Source organism: Anabrus simplex, chromosome 8 (assembly GCF_040414725.1).
Source record: "Anabrus simplex isolate iqAnaSimp1 chromosome 8, ASM4041472v1, whole genome shotgun sequence".
NCBI lineage: Eukaryota > Metazoa > Arthropoda > Insecta > Orthoptera > Tettigoniidae > Anabrus > Anabrus simplex.
The window spans coordinates 193843764-193862244 of record NC_090272.1 but is presented as its reverse complement, the minus strand read 5'-3'; the positions used below and the strand labels follow the sequence as shown (position 1 = coordinate 193862244).

The 18481-nt window shown below is 39.7% G+C and overlaps 1 protein-coding gene across 3 annotated transcripts in view; it reads right to left on the bottom strand.

Annotated features, from left to right (window-relative positions):
- Positions 1 to 18481, bottom strand: part of LOC136878954 (ketosamine-3-kinase) — a 116189-nt gene that overhangs the window by 91505 nt on the left and 6203 nt on the right. For all 3 annotated transcript variants that reach the window (XM_067152592.2, XM_068228886.1, XM_068228887.1), the window contains exon 2: positions 14 to 171. In XM_067152592.2, coding sequence (XP_067008693.2) covers positions 14 to 154 — 141 coding nt within the window. In that variant the 5' untranslated portion in view covers positions 155 to 171. The remainder of the gene's footprint in view (positions 1 to 13; positions 172 to 18481) is intronic.

Genomic DNA, 18481 nt, shown 5'->3' with positions numbered 1-18481 from the left:
AAAAAATTCTCACCTTGGCCTTTCTGTTCTGTTTGACAAACACTGTTCCTGAGTCTATGAAATATGCTTCACCCTCGTTAATACAGCCACCTCCATGACACCCAGTAGGCTTCAAGGTTACTGTTCCCAGAGCTTCCTTTAAAATCTCCTCCATAGTTCACACACACACATCTATTATTAGAAGGGAAACAAGAATAAAGATACAGAAATATAACACAGTAGCATAAGTATTAAATTTACAACAGATAAATTCAGTTGAACTATTCTTACAAAATTCTAAATAATTAAATTTCTACAAATGTTTAGAAATCTGTTTGCAATATGGGTTTTAAACAAAGTCAAGATTTTTTTTCTGCTATGGGATTAAAGTTGGATTTAACCCATCTTATAGTGATTATGGGACAGGACAAGGCTAAAACTGGGAAGAAGGAAGCAACCTGAGCTAATTAAGGTTCAGCCCCAGCATAGGCTTGGTGTAAAATAGCAGACGATGGATAACCATTTTCACAGCTGCCAATAGTCGGCTTTGAACCCACCATCTCCCGAATGCAAGCTCACACCTACATGACACAAACTGTGTAGTTACCTCGCTTGGTCAAAGTCAAAACAAGTGACAACAGCTGCAATGTACTATTTGATGTCTTTAAATTGCTATTTTAGCTCACAAACCAAGTAGATGGATTGATTGATCAAAAAGCAATGGATATGGACGAACTAGGGTTGAGGAAAGAGCGTATCTATTTGAAGACGGCAGTGTCTAAAGATGGGGAGACTGACCTTGTTCTTTTCTGTTTTCATGTCTGTCCATATCTTCTCTTTCTGTTGCTCCCTTTCCCACATTAATAAATCTTTGTGTTTATCTTGTTCTTCCTCGATTTTGATATTTGCTTTATGTCACACTGACAGACATATGTCTTATGGCGACGATGGGATAGGAAAGGCCTAGGAATTCGAAGGAAGGGCCGTAGCCTTAATTAAGGTACAGCCCCGACATTTGCCTGGTGTGAAAATGGGAAACCACGGAAAACCATCTTCAGGGCTGCCGACAGTGGGGCTTGAACCCACTATCTCCAGATTACTGGATCCTGGCTGCACTTAAGCAACTGCAGCTATTGAGCTCGGTCCCTCGACTTTGCTTTCTTCCTGCTCTTCAGATTCACGAGTGCCATTACTCAATTACGATCTTCATGTTAGTGACGAATGTATCTTGCTACTGTTGTTTTGGCCTTCCACTGAGGCGAATGCTCTTGATGATGAAGTTATAAGCATCGTAAGAGACAGTACCGTTATTCTCAAGACAGGGTCGTACCACATTAGGCATGTTGGTGGTGGTGATTATTGTTTTAAGAGGAAGTACAACTCGGCAACAATCCTCTATTAACAGCGATCAGAAATAAAATAGGTGTCCACCTAATCCCATCCCATCTTTCCAACCTTACATCTTGTGAATTGTAGACTCATCAATACAGTGAAATGAAATTAATATCATATGAGAAGATGAACAACTTGCTTGCTTTGCTAAATCTCATACTATAGGGGGCAGAAGTGAACAAGAGTTGAACACAGGAGGTCATATAGGAACAATGAAAGTGAGGAGCCTGGCACAAGTAAATAGAAGAAATATCAGACTCAGGTAGCAACCCATGGTCACCCACCCACATTTTCAAGTTGAGATCCCCTGGGCTCACCTTTTAGTCACATCAAAGGACAGGCAATGGTTACTTACTTCATGGTGCTATGGTCCTCTGAGGACCTAGGTCTTCTTGATCACAGTTTTCCAGTCAGTGGTTCCCAACCTGGGGGCGAACGCCCTCGAGTGGGCAATTTGGGTTATCAGGCGGGCAATAAATAAGGGGCGATGAGTATTCAAAGGGGGAAAAATTAAAATAGCGCTGTACAGCAGAAGTTGCCGCGTAGCAAGAGTCACTGGCTATTCTCAGCCGGCAAGTTCACTGCACTCACCCCTCTCCACAGTCCTCACCTGTTGTTGCTCAGCGCGGCCGACTGGTGACTCAACTCCCTCCCCCTCCTTCCATCACAACACACTTGCCATTGACCTACATTCGTCTTCAGCCTTTGTGTGCCTCACCATCAGTTTTTGTGCATGTCTTTTCTGTTTTTGTACATTTGTTTTGAAATGTAGAAGTTCATGCACAATGGATTCAAAAAAGAAATGATGTCGTCAATACTCAGCTGAATATTTAAAATTTGGTTTTATCACGCCTCCGCAAAATGTGCATTCCGCATTGTCTTTTGTGAGATAAAACAATTACTAGTAATGAAGCCATGAAGCCTTCATGAATGGAAGATCATTTATCAAGAGTACACAGTGATAAAGTGAGTAAAGAACTTAGTTATTTTCAACACCTCAAAGCTAAAGCTGACAAACGGCCTAATGTGAGTGACTCATTTTTAAACGAGCTACCGATCTCGATAAAGGTCTTCTTGCACCTTACGAGGTGTCTTTATTCATCGCTAAATGTGGTAAACCTCACATAATTGGCGAATCTCTTGTTTTACTGGCTACCTAAAAAAATTGATGATCATACTGAGTGAGGGCCCAAGTAATAAGTCAATTGGTTCTCTTGAGCAACCGTTTCCACACAAATTGATGAAATGGCCATGGATGTTGAATCCAAACTCACAAATTTGTTGAAAAAAATGAATTTGCATTGCAGATTGATGAATCAACTGTGATAACAAAGCAATTGTATTGGCTTATGTGAGGTTTATCAATGAACAAAAGGAAATTACTGAGGAAATGTTTTTTTGCTAGAGTTTTGATCGCTGATACGAAGGGATCATCAATTTTTAAAGTGGTGCAAGATTATTTCGAGGAAAAAGAGATTTTCCTAACAAACGTGAGCTCTTGCACAACAGACAGTACTCCTGCCATGTCAGGTCGTCATGCTGGTTTTCTAGCCCACCTTAAGAAGGAAGTGCCAGAGGTCATCACTATTCACTGTCAACACTTAGTTGTGAAAAATTGAGTGGTGTCCTGCATGAAACCCTACAACTGGTTATTACTGGTAGCAACAACATCAAAGCTCATTCCCTCAATGACCATCTGTTCCGACAACTTTGCCATGAAAAGGATGAGGAATTCGAACGCTTGCTTCTACATACAGCCGTGAGGTGGCTTTCCAAAGCTGTTTGTGCAGTTTCTTCGAATTATTTGACACGGTTACTGAGTTTCTCGACACGCCTGATCCTGTTTTAAGTGAGAATTTGAAGCAACGCAAGTTGAAACTTGCGTACCTTACAGATATTTATGAAAAAATGAACTAAGTCAATATAAGGCTTCAAGGAAACAAGATGAACCTTGTCAAGGCCGAAGGAATTATGTCACCATGCATCGCCAAGTTTGATGTTCATAAATGTTGGCTGTAAAGAGCCGATACAGTTTCCAACCCTTAAAGTGTGTTCATTGTCAGATAATGAGACTCCTGAACTCCCAGAAGACAAAATCCTAATTTTTACTGATCACCTTGACCAGTTAAAAACCAACATGGAATAAAGATTTGAAGATTTGACCAAGTTACAAACTCCAGATTGGATTCTAGATCCATTCTCGTTTTAGGCTGTGGATAGGCTTGATAACTTTTTGCAGACGGAGTTTCTATGTTGTGACTGCCGGTCAGCATCCTTGCAAGCCAACTGAGCGCCCCATCAGAGTGCAGTCGCCTTTTATAGAATATCAGGCGAGTGCGTGTAACGTGTTAAGCACTTCTCTTGATGGGGCGTCAGCCAGGTTTTGCTCGGTGCTGACCCGCAGCCACGAGAGGCGGATACCTCTCCGTGCTACTTTATTACATAAATATACAAACATGGGCAACAGAGCCGTGTACATATACAAAAGTGGTCCACGCCCCGTACGGAGCGTATAAAGAGCTACATTGGAATCAGTAAAGATTTGAATAGTATCACAAAGCAAATTACGTTGCTCTACCTCATGTAAGACGGCCGTGGCACCTAGGATGGCGGCTGCAGTCTCCGCAGCGTTGATTCTGGTCGGGGTCCTGAAGGCCTGGGCCCAGGCGATGTTAAGAGTAGGCGATATGTAGGCGACACTGTGAGGAGTGGCGTCCACATATACCGTAATGGCGTATCGGTCTGGGCCTGTGCGGCGCGGAGCTTGTAGAGTTACTTGGTTGAAGATCTGGCGAGGCCAATACCATTCCCTGGTGAGAATGTGCCGGAGCGGGAACATTGGAAGGGCCATAACATAAGCGACCCATGCCAGGTACCCGGCGACCCTGGCGAGATCTTCACTATGGAGCCGTGGAAGTAAGGTCATGTATTTGATGACCCGCTGTTGGACTTCAGGCGTTAAGGTAAGTTGCTGGCGTTGAGTGTCAATGTTGACGCCTAAATACGTCAGGCTGGTGGTAGGTTGTAGAACTGACTTGGCAGGGTTAATGGTGATGCCTAGCACTAAGTCCAGATACAAAAGAATATCGTCCACGGGGATGTGATCCCCGTAGAACAGCCAGTCATCAAGATAACATATGGAATGCACTGAGAATTGATCACAAATCACTTGAGACACTGCGATGGCCCACCTTTGCATCACTGAAGGGGCTAGGGTGTGCCCCATGGGAAGGCGGGTGAAGGCCAGTTTTTGTCTACGATAATAGACACCGTAAAGATGTCTGTGCCTTGGATCAATAGGTAAATGGTAGAACCCAGATTTGAGGTCGATCTTGATGAGCAGTGAATTAGGAGGTATATTCCGAAGTGCCTGGGCAGGAGTGGCGAGGGAGAACTTCGGGATGACGTAGTGTGCTGTCCAGGCACTAAGGTCGTGGATAATCCTGGCGGTACCGTCCGGCTTGGATACTAGAAAAAGGGGGTGTGCCTCCGTGATGTCGGCGTCGACGAGAATCCGATGGCGACGTAGGTCTGCAATCACCAGATCCATAAGAGGTGACGGTCGAGTAGGGGCAAACACATGCGGTGCAGATGCCGGTCGTGGTAAGCTGACTCCGTGTTCCAGTATATGTTCAGCATAACGTCCTAGTGGAGTATCCATATATGGTACTGATGCCACTAAGGGAACAGCCACAGAACGATAAGCTGTGGGTCTACGACGAGTAGGCTGGAAGTCGGGAAGACGATTCAGTGCCGGCCATGCAGGGTCCGGTGGCAGCAAGGGTTGTTTGGGCGGTCTATAGAAACTACCGCCGTCGTCCCAGGTATCGAAGTCATCGTCGTCGCTGGGTGGTGTCTGAGAGATGGGATCGTCAGACTGGACATCATCCTGCGGGGATGACGGGCGGCCATCATCATCGTCCAGGATGTCCCAGGGGCTGGAGTCCCTCGGTATGTTCCACTCCTCTCGAATGATTGGTGCTGCAGGGGTGAAATCCTGGTAATCCTGAGGGTAGTCGGGTTGGTTTGGGTCGAAGGTAGACCAAAACTCCGAAAGTGTCTGATGCAAGGATTGGTGTGGATGGCTGATGACCGCCTTGGTTGGGGAGCGTGGAAGACCGCTCGTCCCTGCGAGCTGCCTCTCCGACAAGGCAGCTACCATCCACTTGCGTCTTCTGTGCGTTGGTCGACACATGGTGAACTTATCTGTTGTTGTGACTGCCGGTCAGCATCCTTGCAAGCCAACTGAGCGCCCCATCAGAGTGCAGTCGCCTTTTATAGAATATCAGGCGAGTGCGTGAATCATTTTCAATCAGAGCAGTTACGAGTTAGCATGGGTGAAGCTTGTGGACACTTATCCACAAGTGTGGGGGAAAACTGAACCACTTCTCATCTCGTTCTCGTCAACATATTTAGTTGAAAAAGGATTCAGTCCTCTTGTCCAGCTCCTCAAGAAACAAAGAAATAAGTTGGACATTTGCATCAACGGAGACTTGCGCCTGAACTTGACTAACATAAAGCCAGATATTCAAGCTTTAAATGAAATCCACCAAGCACAAGGCAGCCATTGTAAAATAAAACAATAACAACGTTTTCAAACTTTCATTTATTTTTCAAATTTTAACTGTCAACTTTCTCAATTTTTCCAGATTCCAATTTAAAAATGAAAACATGTACTCTAGTTTTTTAAATGTACGTCAATGATCTTAGTTAATTATTTAACTTCCTTATTCTTAAAAAATCTGTAAAAAATTGACATTTAATCTATTTTATTTAAGAGTGACCGGATAAAACTGCTTTGGTTGCTTTTATGTACGTTAATAAAATTGTTTAAATTAAATAAAACTGCTTTATTATTTACACTTTAGTTCAAATTAAAATTAAGCATACAATGAAAATGAAAAGGGGGCGATTGGTGTTAGTCAACCTCCAGAAAGGGGAAATGGGCCACAAAAAATTGGGAACCACTGATCTACGCCATCTTGCAGGGAGCTAGCCTCTCATTCTTCTACAATAGCATATCCTGTTAGAGCCTTCTTTGGGTATATTTCTCCTTCCTTTCGTTGCATAAGCCATAACCATCTTATTATGTAGCTGTGGTGCCGCTGAGCAAACAGTTCGTCATATAGTGGAACAGTGCCTCCTGAGTGCTTATCAGAGTAACCCAAAAGACTTTCTTGACCCAAATCCTTCTTGTATAGACTATTTGCAGAGCTTGAAGGTGAAATTGTAACCTACATAGTGTATTGTATATTTAATTTGTGATTGTGTGTTTTTATTTTTACTGTCATACGCTAAATAATAATAACCATCTTATTCTTCCCATTTTGACTGAGGCTACCATGTCTGATTCTTTATACAGGACTCTTTCTTCCTTGGTTCTAATCCTTCATATCTCTCCTTCTTTCAATGGGCCAAATATCCTCCTCAACACTTTCCTTTCCCAGACATTCAGTTTCTTCTCACCCTGCACAGTGGCCATGATCATTAAAGCAACACATATGATGATGATAATAATAATAATAATAATAATAATAATAATAATAATAATAATAATAATAATAATAATAATAATAATAATCCTATTGTAGAAGAATGAGATACAAAGTCCAAGGTTAAATTCATGGGGAAAACCTCAGATCCCTTTGAAATCAAAATGAGAGTAAGACAAGGAGATGGACTCACACCTTTACTCTTCAACTGCGTCCTTGAAAGAGTGATACAAGAATGACGCAAACAGAAATTGGTCCTCAAAATTCACCAGCCAATCACTTTAGGCGGAGGAAAACTAGCGATAGATTGCCTAGCATTTGAGGACGACCTAGCAATATTAACCCGAGACATTTCAACAGTCTAAAATCAGATTGAACTCCTGAAAAAATGGCAGAAAAAGTCAGCCTTTAGATATCTTTTGAAAAGACAGAATGCATGACCTGCAACAAACATGCACCAAAATTCATGGACACAAAATATGACAAAATTAAACAAGTATCATAATTTAAGTATCTTGGTGAAATAATTCAGGAAAATGGACTCGAAACAAAAACCAATGAAATTATCTATATCTATAACAAAAAATGTACCTCCAAGTACACAAAACTAAGACATTACAATGCAGTCATTAAACCAGAATGTCTTTATGGGTCAAGGATGCTAATTTTGTACAAGAAACAGACATTGAACAGACATAGAAAACAGTGTGAAAAAGGAACGCAAAATCATAAGAAAAATTCTAGACCTAAAACTCACTAACAGACAATACCAGATTAGAGGCAGACAGGAAATCAAATAATACATAAATATTCACAGTGACATTAGGAAACGCAGGAAAGACACAATGAAATGGATTGGCAAAATCAAAACTGATTTGAAACAGGCAGGGATTACACCAGCAGATGTCCAAAACAGGGTAATCTTCAGATCCAAAATTCACAAATGGCAAGTTGACCAAGAGGAATGACCAAAAAAGAAGACTGGAACGATCTGGTCTGAACACAGAAAAGGCGCCCACAGTAAAAGATTGAAAGAAACATGGGCATAAAGGAGGGCAAATTTTTTTTTTTTTTACTTGCTTTACGTCGCACCGACACAGATAGGTCTTATGGCGACGATGGGATAGGAACGGCCTAGGAAGTGGAAGGAAGCGGCCGTGGCCTTAATTAAGGTACAGCCCCGGCATTTGCCTGGTGTGAAAATGGGAAACCACGGAAAACCATCTTCAGGGCTGCCGATAGTGGGGCTCGAACCCACTATCTCCCGATTACTGGATACTGGAAGATAGGAAAAACTAGAAAGGGTCCACCTTTTCAATACAAAAATGTTATAGTTTATTTATAACATGTATTTGCGCTTGGGACTAGTTTCGACGCTGTGTTGGCGTCATCATCAGCCAAAAAATGGGAAAATAGGCCAGTGTGTAGGCATTCATATTACACAAGGTGTTACATTAAACAATACAAATCTTGCAAGGAGATAAAAACATGGATGAATATAGAAACAAATGAATCGTTGAGAAAACAAAAGTTATACATGTTAAAAATAACCTTAACCACACATCTTGCAGTGCGAAAATATTCTTCTTGAATGATTCCTGAGTATAAAACACACGCGCACACATTTCTGAAGAGCCAGCAGGCAGGACAAAGTAAAGTGAAACCTTAAGAGTTCTTCTGAGAAGAGTTCATCATTTTTCTATGTTCCGATTAAATAATGAAGTCTCCCTTGAGTTCCTGATAAACATACACAACAGGAAATTCTCCTTCACTCTCAACAATAGCTATAAAGACCAACGGTAAATTTCATTTTTCAAAGACGTGAAAGCATGATCTTGAACGTGATGTAACTCCTTTCATTAAACCCATTTTTTACACAAGGTGTTACATTAAATAATATATCTCACGAGGAGATAAAAACAGGGACGAATGTAGAAACACATGCATCGTTGAGAGAGCAAAAGTTGTACATATTAAAAATAAGCTTAACCACACAACTTGCAGTGCGAAAATAATTGAATTTGAAAGATTCTTGAATAAAGGACGCACGCGCACACACTTCTAAAGAGCCAGCAGGTAGGAAAAAGTAAGGTGAAACCTTAAGAGTTCTTCTGAGAAGAGTTCATCATACTTTCAATGTTCTGACTAACTAATGAAGTCTCGTTTGAGTTCTTGATAAACATACACAACAGGAAATTAAACAATACACATCTTACAAGGAGATAAAAACAGGGAAAGTTATACATATTAAAAATAGTCTTAACCACACATCCTGCAGTGTGAAAATATTCGTCTTGAATGATTCCTGAATACAAAACACACGCGCATACAATTCCGAAGAGCCAGCAGGCAGGAAAAAGTAAAGTGAAACCTTAAGAGTTCTTCTGAGAAGAGTTCATCATTTTTTCTATGTTCCAACTAGCTAATGAAGTCTCCCTTGAGTTCCTGATAAACATATACAACAGGGAATTCTCTTTCACTTTCAACAGTAGCTATAAAGACCAACGGTAAATTTCATTTTAAATATTGTGCAGAGACGTGAAAGCAAGATTATGAACATGATATAACTCCTTCATTTAACCCAATTTTTACACAAGGTGTTACATTAAACAATACACATCTTACGAGGAGATGAAAACAGGGCCGAATGTAGAAACAAATGCATGTCCGGTATTCAGCTCGACAAGAATATAAAATTGGTATTCAGGAATACGTTTTTGAGAGTTTGGAGGTTGACTGTGCCAGTATTTGTGGTGTATTGTTATGCATATTAAAAATGAGCTTAACCACATAACTTGCAGTGCGAAAATATTTGTCTTGAATGATACCTGAATACAAAAACGCACGCGCACACATTTCTAAAGAGCCAGCAGGCAGGAAAGAGTAAGGTGAAACCTTAAGAGTTCTTCTGAGAAGAGTTGTATTTTAAATACTGTGTAGAGATGTGAAAGCATGATCTTGAACATGATATAACTTCTTCATTTAACCACCTATGAAAGTCTCTCTCTATATTACATAGCTTCATTAACACACCATTCTGAAGATGCACAAATAATCTTGTAATCTTCACAGGTCCGGTATTCAGCTCGACAAGAATATAAAATTGGTATTCAGGAATACGTTTTTGAGAGTTTGGAGGTTGACTGTGCCAGTATTTGTGGTGTATTGTTGCAGCGTTACGTGTAGGGGGGGGGGGGCAGGTTTCTGTGATGTTTATTGCGGGAAATGAGGCGGAAAAACTATGTCGCGAGATGAAGAAGAAACAGAGCGTGTTGTATAGTTTAGGTCTGGGGAGCGGCCATTGTTGGATTGGGAGGGGGGAGGGGAGGAGTGGAAGGAAGGGAAGTATGGAGGGTGATGTGGTGAAAGTGTGTGGCGTGACAAAGTATTATGCATAATCTGAAAGACCGATCTGTTTTTCGGGATATTCATGTTTTTGAAAAATTCAATGAGAAAGTCGAATAGGATCTTTGGTTTCTCTGAGATATCATTTAAGTTTAGGTTGGGATTGAAATATTGGTCTAAATGAATATAGAGGTTTTCAGTGACGTCTAGGAGAGAACCTTTGTTTAGAATATCTAGTACCTCAAGATCTTGATTTATTTCAGTAAAGTTGTGCTTAAATTCTTTTATATGTAGGCCGACCGCGGAAAAACGGTTGTGTTTTATGGCATTGACATGTTCTGCATATCTGATTTTAAAGCTGCGTCCTGTTTGCCCTAGGTAAGAACTTTTGCAGTCTTGGCAAGAAAACCTATATACACCTGATTTAGAAAAAGGACTACTTTTATTTATTGATGAAGAGTTGTGTAGAATCTCTGTGCTTCTATTGTTAGTACGAAAGGCTATTTTAACGTTGTGTTTTTTAAGGACGTTAGTGACGTTGTAAATTTCTTTATTGAAGGTAAATGTGGAAAACGTGGCAGTGCTAGTATTGTCTTTTATTAGGGTGGTTTTTGGGCGGTGTCTGAATTTATTGATTATTCTTTCAATAAAGGATTCATTATATCCATTGAATTTTGCTATAGAGCGGATGGTGTTCAATTCTTTATTTAAGTTTTTTCTTGACATCGGAATTTTGAATGCTCGGTCTACTAAGCTATTATATGTAGCCGCTTTGTGTGTTTGGGGGTGTAGTGAGTCATTTCTTATAGTAGTGGCCGTTTGAGTGGGCTTTCTATAGATACTATATGTGAACGAAGAGGGGTGCCTATTGATTGTTAGGTCTAGGAAGTTGATGGAGTTGTTTGACTCTGATTCTAAGGTAAATTTAATGTCATGATCAATGTTATTAAGGTTTTTGAGGGTGGATGGTGTGTCTATGGAGCGTTCATCTAGGATTATAAATGTGTCATCTACGTACCTCGCCCAGAATTGGATATTAGCAAATTTGATGTTATTGTCGATGGCGGTGTGCTCTAGGAAATCAAGGTAGATCTCTGCTAAAATTCCTGAGGCTGGTGAACCCATAGCCAAACCATCTTGTTTGTAAATGATCTTATCGAATGTGAAGTAGTTATTGTTAATTAGTAATCTTAGTATGGTCATAAAGTCTTGAACTTCTAGTTTACTTAGTTGATTGTTAGCAAGTAAGTTCTTTTCGATGATCGGGAATAATGAGTTGGTTTTTATACTGGGATACATGTTGACTATATCAAAGGAGTGCATTGAATGATATGGTTGAAGCTTGAAACTGTTTAGTTTGTTCACTAATTCTATAGTGTTCCTGATAGATTTATTTGATGAGAATTTATAATGTTTATTAAGAAATTGTTGGATAAACTGAGATAATTTATATAAGGGGCTTGGTCTGTAGTTTATTATGGGTCGAATGGGACACCGGTTTTGTGGATTTTGGGTAGTGCTTTAGCTGTTGGTAAGCCTGGGTTCATGGTAATTAACTTTTGTTTTTCTTGCTCAGTGAGGAGAAAAGATGTGCTTTTTAGAATTTGTTTCAGTTGCCTTTGAATTGATTGTGTTGGATCCTTCTTAACTATCGAAAAGGAGTCATTATCTAAGAAAGTTTTGGTTTTTTGAATGTAATCTGTTTTATCCATAATGACTGTTGTGTTGCCTTTGTCGGCCTTTGTAATGATGAGGTGGTTGTCTTTGACTTTCTTTTTAAGATTGAGAATTTGTTTTCTTTCAGTAAGGGAATCTTTGTTGATTTTGGTGATAGGGGTCGCAGTGCGATTTTTTGAGAAAAAACTTTTGTTTAATTGTTTTTTTACATCCATTCTGAGTTCGTCTTGTAGTTCATGTGGCATTTTGCTGATAGCAACTTCTGTTTCAACTACGAGTTTGGAGGCTGTAAGGGCCGAGTTGAAACAAGGCCAGTTGTGCTTTGGACCTTTCGAAAGAATTCTTATATCGTCCTCATCTAAGTTGGTGGTGGAAAGATTAATTACTGGTGGGTGGAATTGTTGTAGAGTGTCATTAGCGAGGTTAGGCTTGCTGTTCGGTTTTGGAGGGGAGTTGCTGTGTTTTACCTTATTTTTGAGTGCTTCAAGTTTTTTCTCTAGTGTTGTCTGTTTTTTGGACAAAATATTGAACAACTTGAGTTGGACTTCGTCTTGGAAAAGATTCCATTGAGCATTTGAGAGTAAGGTGGCTGCCTCTAAGTGAGTTTCATATAATCGATGATTTAAAAACGACTTTTTCTTATAGAGAAATTTTAGTTCATTTTCTAACCAAAGTTTGTTTGTCCTAACCTGAACATCCTGTTGATGGGGAGGGACGAAACGTTGTTTCGTGACGCTTTTCAAAAAATTAGGGGTTAAATTCTGTGTAATGCATTGTTTGATGAATACTATATCCTTGCCTATTTTCCCAATTTTGATTTTTAAGCCCAAGTATTGATAGGCTACCGACTTTGCCTGGTTGGCTGCTTCATTTAAACATAAGAGTTTCATTTTTGGTCCGTATTGAACTGAGAATGGAAGATAGGAAAAACTAGAAAGGGTCCACCTTTTCAATACAAAAATGTTATAGTTTATTTATAACATGTATTTGCACTTGGGACTAGTTTCGACGCTGTGTTGGCGTCATCATCAGCCAAAAAAATGGGAAAATAATAATAATAAACTACAGACCAAGCCCCTTATATAAATTATCTCAGTTTATCCAACAATTTCTTAATAAACATTATAAATTCTCATCAAATAAATCTATCAGGAACACTATAGAATTAGTGAACAAACTAAACAGTTTCAAGCTTCAACCATATCATTCAATGCACTCCTTTGATATAGTCAACATGTATCCCAGTATAAAAACCAACTCATTATTCCCGATCATCGAAAAGAACTTACTTGCTAACAATCAACTAAGTAAACTAGAAGTTCAAGACTTTATGACCATACTAAGATTACTAATTAACAATAACTACTTCACATTCGATAAGATCATTTACAAACAAGATGGTTTGGCTATGGGTTCACCAGCCTCAGGAATTTTAGCAGAGATCTACCTTGATTTCCTAGAGCACACCGCCATCGACAATAACATCAAATTTGCTAATATCCAATTCTGGGCGAGGTACGTAGATGACACATTTATAATCCTAGATGAACGCTCCATAGAACGCTCCACCCTCAAAAACCTTAATAACATTGATCATGACATTAAATTTACCTTAGAATCAGAGTCAAACAACTCCATCAACTTCCTAGACCTAACAATCAATAGGCACCCCTCTTCGTTCACATATAGTATCTATAGAAAGCCCACTCAAACGGCCACTACTATAAGAAATGACTCACTACACCCCCAAACACACAAAGCGGCTACATATAATAGCTTAGTTAGACCGAGCATTCAAAATTCCGATGTCAAGAAAAAACTTAAATAAAGAATTGAACACCATCCGCTCTATAGCAAAATTCAATGGATATAATGAATCCTTTATTGAAAGAATAATCAATAAATTCAGACACCGCCCAAAAACCACCCTAATAAAAGACAATACTAGCACTGCCACGTTTTCCACATTTACCTTCAATAAAGAAATTTACAACGTCACTAACGTCCTTAAAAAACACAACGTTAAAATAGCCTTTCGTACTAACAATAGAAGCACAGAGATTCTACACAACTCTTCATCAATAAATAAAAGTAGTCCTTTTTCTAAATCAGGTGTATATAGGTTTTCTTGCCAAGACTGCAAAAGTTCTTACCTAGGGCAAACAGGACGCAGCTTTAAAATCAGATATGCAGAACATGTCAATGCCATAAAACACAACCGTTTTTCCGCGGTCGGCCTACATATAAAAGAATTTAAGCACAACTTTACTGAAATAAATCAAGATCTTGAGGTACTAGATATTCTAAACAAAGGTTCTCTCCTAGACGTCACTGAAAACTTCTATATTCATTTAGACCAATATTTCAATCCCAACCTAAACTTAAATGATATCTCAGAGAAACCAAAGATCCTATTCGACTTTCTCATTGAATTTTTCAAAAACATGAATATCCCGAAAAACAGATCGGTCTTTCAGATTATGCATAATACTTTGTCACGCCACACACTTTCACCACATCACCCTCCATACTTCCCTTCCTTCCACTCCTCCCCTCCCCCCTCCCAATCCAACAATGGCCGCTCCCCAGACCTAAACTATACAACACGCTCTGTTTCTTCTTCATCTCGCGACATAGTTTTTCCGCCTCATTTCCCGCAATAAACATCACAGAAACCTGCCCCCCCCCCCCTACACGTAACGCTGCAACAATACACCACAAATACTGGCACAGTCAACCTCCAAACTCTCAAAAACGTATTCCTGAATACCAATTTTATATTCTTGTCGAGCTGAATACCGGACCTGTGAAGATTACAAGATTATTTGTGCATCTTCAGAATGGTGTGTTAATGAAGCTATGTAATATAGAGAGAGACTTTCATAGGTGGTTAAATGAAGAAGTTATATCATGTTCAAGATCATGCTTTCACATCTCTACACAGTATTTAAAATACAACTCTTCTCAGAAGAACTCTTAAGGTTTCACCTTACTCTTTCCTGCCTGCTGGCTCTTTAGAAATGTGTGCGCGTGCGTTTTTGTATTCAGGTATCATTCAAGACAAATATTTTCGCACTGCAAGTTATGTGGTTAAGCTCATTTTTAATATGCATAACAATACACCACAAATACTGGCACAGTCAACCTCCAAACTCTCAAAAACGTATTCCTGAATACCAATTTTATATTCTTGTCGAGCTGAATACCGGACATGCATTTGTTTCTACATTCGGCCCTGTTTTCATCTCCTCGTAAGATGTGTATTGTTTAATGTAACACCTTGTGTAAAAATTGGGTTAAATGAAGGAGTTATATCATGTTCATAATCTTGCTTTCACGTCTCTGCACAATATTTAAAATGAAATTTACCGTTGGTCTTTATAGCTACTGTTGAAAGTGAAAGAGAATTCCCTGTTGTATATGTTTATCAGGAACTCAAGGGAGACTTCATTAGCTAGTTGGAACATAGAAAAAATGATGAACTCTTCTCAGAAGAACTCTTAAGGTTTCACTTTACTTTTTCCTGCCTGCTGGCTCTTCGGAATTGTATGCGCGTGTGTTTTGTATTCAGGAATCATTCAAGACGAATATTTTCACACTGCAGGATGTGTGGTTAAGACTATTTTTAATATGTATAACTTTCCCTGTTTTTATCTCCTTGTAAGATGTGTATTGTTTAATTTCCTGTTGTGTATGTTTATCAAGAACTCAAACGAGACTTCATTAGTTAGTCAGAACATTGAAAGTATGATGAACTCTTCTCAGAAGAACTCTTAAGGTTTCACCTTACTTTTTCCTACCTGCTGGCTCTTTAGAAGTGTGTGCGCGTGCGTCCTTTATTCAAGAATCTTTCAAATTCAATTATTTTCGCACTGCAAGTTGTGTGGTTAAGCTTATTTTTAATATGTACAACTTTTGCTCTCTCAACGATGCATGTGTTTCTACATTCGTCCCTGTTTTTATCTCCTCGTGAGATATATTATTTAATGTAACACCTTGTGTAAAAAATGGGTTTAATGAAAGGAGTTACATCACGTTCAAGATCATGCTTTCACGTCTTTGAAAAATGAAATTTACCGTTGGTCTTTATAGCTATTGTTGAGAGTGAAGGAGAATTTCCTGTTGTGTATGTTTATCAGGAACTCAAGGGAGACTTCATTATTTAATCGGAACATAGAAAAATGATGAACTCTTCTCAGAAGAACTCTTAAGGTTTCACTTTACTTTGTCCTGCCTGCTGGCTCTTCAGAAATGTGTGCGCGTGTGTTTTATACTCAGGAATCATTCAAGAAGAAAATTTTCGCACTGCAAGATGTGTGGTTAAGGTTATTTTTAACATGTATAACTTTTGTTTTCTCAACGATTCATTTGTTTCTATATTCATCCATGTTTTTATCTCCTTGCAAGATTTGTATTGTTTAATGTAACACCTTGTGTAATATGAATGCCTACACACTGGCCTATTTTCCCATTTTTTGGCTGATGATGACGCCAACACAGCGTCGAAACTAGTCCCAAGTGCAAATACATGTTATAAATAAACTATAACATTTTTGTATTGAAAAGGTGGACCCTTTCTAGTTTTTCCTATCTTCCATTCTCAGTTCAATACGGACCAAAAATGAAACTCTTATGTTTAAATACTGGATACTGGTCGCACTTAAGCGACTGCAGCTATCGAGCTCGGTAAGGAGGGCAAATGCACACCTCTAAGTATTCTGCGTAGTCTTAATGGGCTTATTCAATGCGTATATATATATATATATATAATATTGGTTTTTACGTCCAATTAACTACCTTTATGGTTTTCAGAGATGCTGAGGTGCTGGAATTTAGCCCTGCAGAAGTTAATTTACATGCCAGTAAATCTACCGACACAGGGCCGACGTATTTGAACCCCTTCAAATACCACCAGACAAAAGCAGAATCAAACCCACCAGGTTGGGGTCGGAAGGCCAGCACCTCAAACGTCTGAGCCACTCAGCCCGGTATGTCAAGTCTATATGGTCTGACACAGTGGTTGAAAAAAATTCCACCATCAAACCGGCAGAGTAGGAGAGGTGGTGGTATACAATTTCGATCACCAGACCAAGTGCCAAAAGCCTGGATTAAATTCCAAACTTCTCCGCAGTTTTCGTATGGAGTAAGAGCATATGACGCTGCTGATGGTGATTCATCTGTCGAATGGAGATGTAAAGTTTTTTTAACAAGTTGTTTTACTTTGCAAATGACTATTCTCATTTAAAAACCCATATTGAAGATCAGCTGAAAGTAAAAATAAAATTATTTATTGAATAGGTAGAATAATAAATTTTATGTTTTTACTTTCAAGTTGTTTTACGTCGCACCAACACAGATAGGTCTTATGGCAACGATGGGACAGGAAGGGGCTAGGAGTGGGAAGAACGTGGCCATGGCCTTAATTAAGGTACAGCCCCAGCATTTGCCTGGTGTGAAAATGTGACACAACGGAAAACCAACTTCTGGGCTGCCGAAGTGGGGTTCGAACCCACTATCTCCCGCACTGGCCGCACTTAAGCGACTGCAGCTATCGAGCTCGGTGGTGACAAAGTTTTCAGCAGACTCTCAGTGTTATTCGACAGGAGTGGGCTACGTGCTAACACCGGGTTTCACCTTCTCCCTACCTCCCACATTCAGACACAGAGGTCACCGATGGGTGTCAAATAAAATGACCTGCACCAGGTGAGCCAAACGTCCTCAGACACTCCTGGCACTAAAAGCCATACAATAAGTAAGTTTCTTCTCCATAGCCTCAGTCAGAACATGCTTCACTTCTTACATTAGGGCTGGTTTGACAGTTATTTTATAAAGAGTCTTTTTAAATTTCCTGCTTAGATTTTGACTTCTCAGGAAAAAGTACAATGCTCTGTATGCTGTATTGACAGCCTTAATGCGATTCAGCCTCCACTTTGTTTTTTGACATTATAACAGAGCCAAGATATATGACGCAGTCTACTGCTTCAGATAGTGGGGTTCGAACATGGAGACTTCTTCTGATTCTTTTTGTCCTTTCAGTTACAATGTACTTAGACTTTGGTTCATTGATCTCTAATCCAAGGCTGAATGCTGATTTAAGTGCTTCTGTACTTCTGGCAGTTATCATAACATAATCTGTATAGGCTAGGATTTGTACAAGAAAATATATATTGCCTCCTGGGTTTGTGGTAACTGCTGTTATGCTCTCTCCAGTGCTAGGTTAAATAAAACTGGAGATAATCGATCCCCCCTTCCTTACACATCTGCCACTGAAGATGACCTCAACAGACATTTTTTTTTTTTTGCTTTACGTTGCACCGACACAGATATGGCGACGATGGGATAGGAAAGGCTTAGGAGTTGGAAGGAAGCGGCCGTGGCCTTAATTAAGGTACAGTCCCAGCATTTGCCTGGTGTGTAAATGGGAAACCACGGAAAACCATTTCCAGGGCTGCCGACAGTGGAGTTCGAACCTACTATCTCCCGAATACTGGATAATGGCCGCACTTAAGCGACTGCAGCTATCGAGCTCGGTAACAGACATCTTTGCACTTTAACCTGACTTCAGCTGTTCTCCAGGATCATTTTAGTTCACTTTA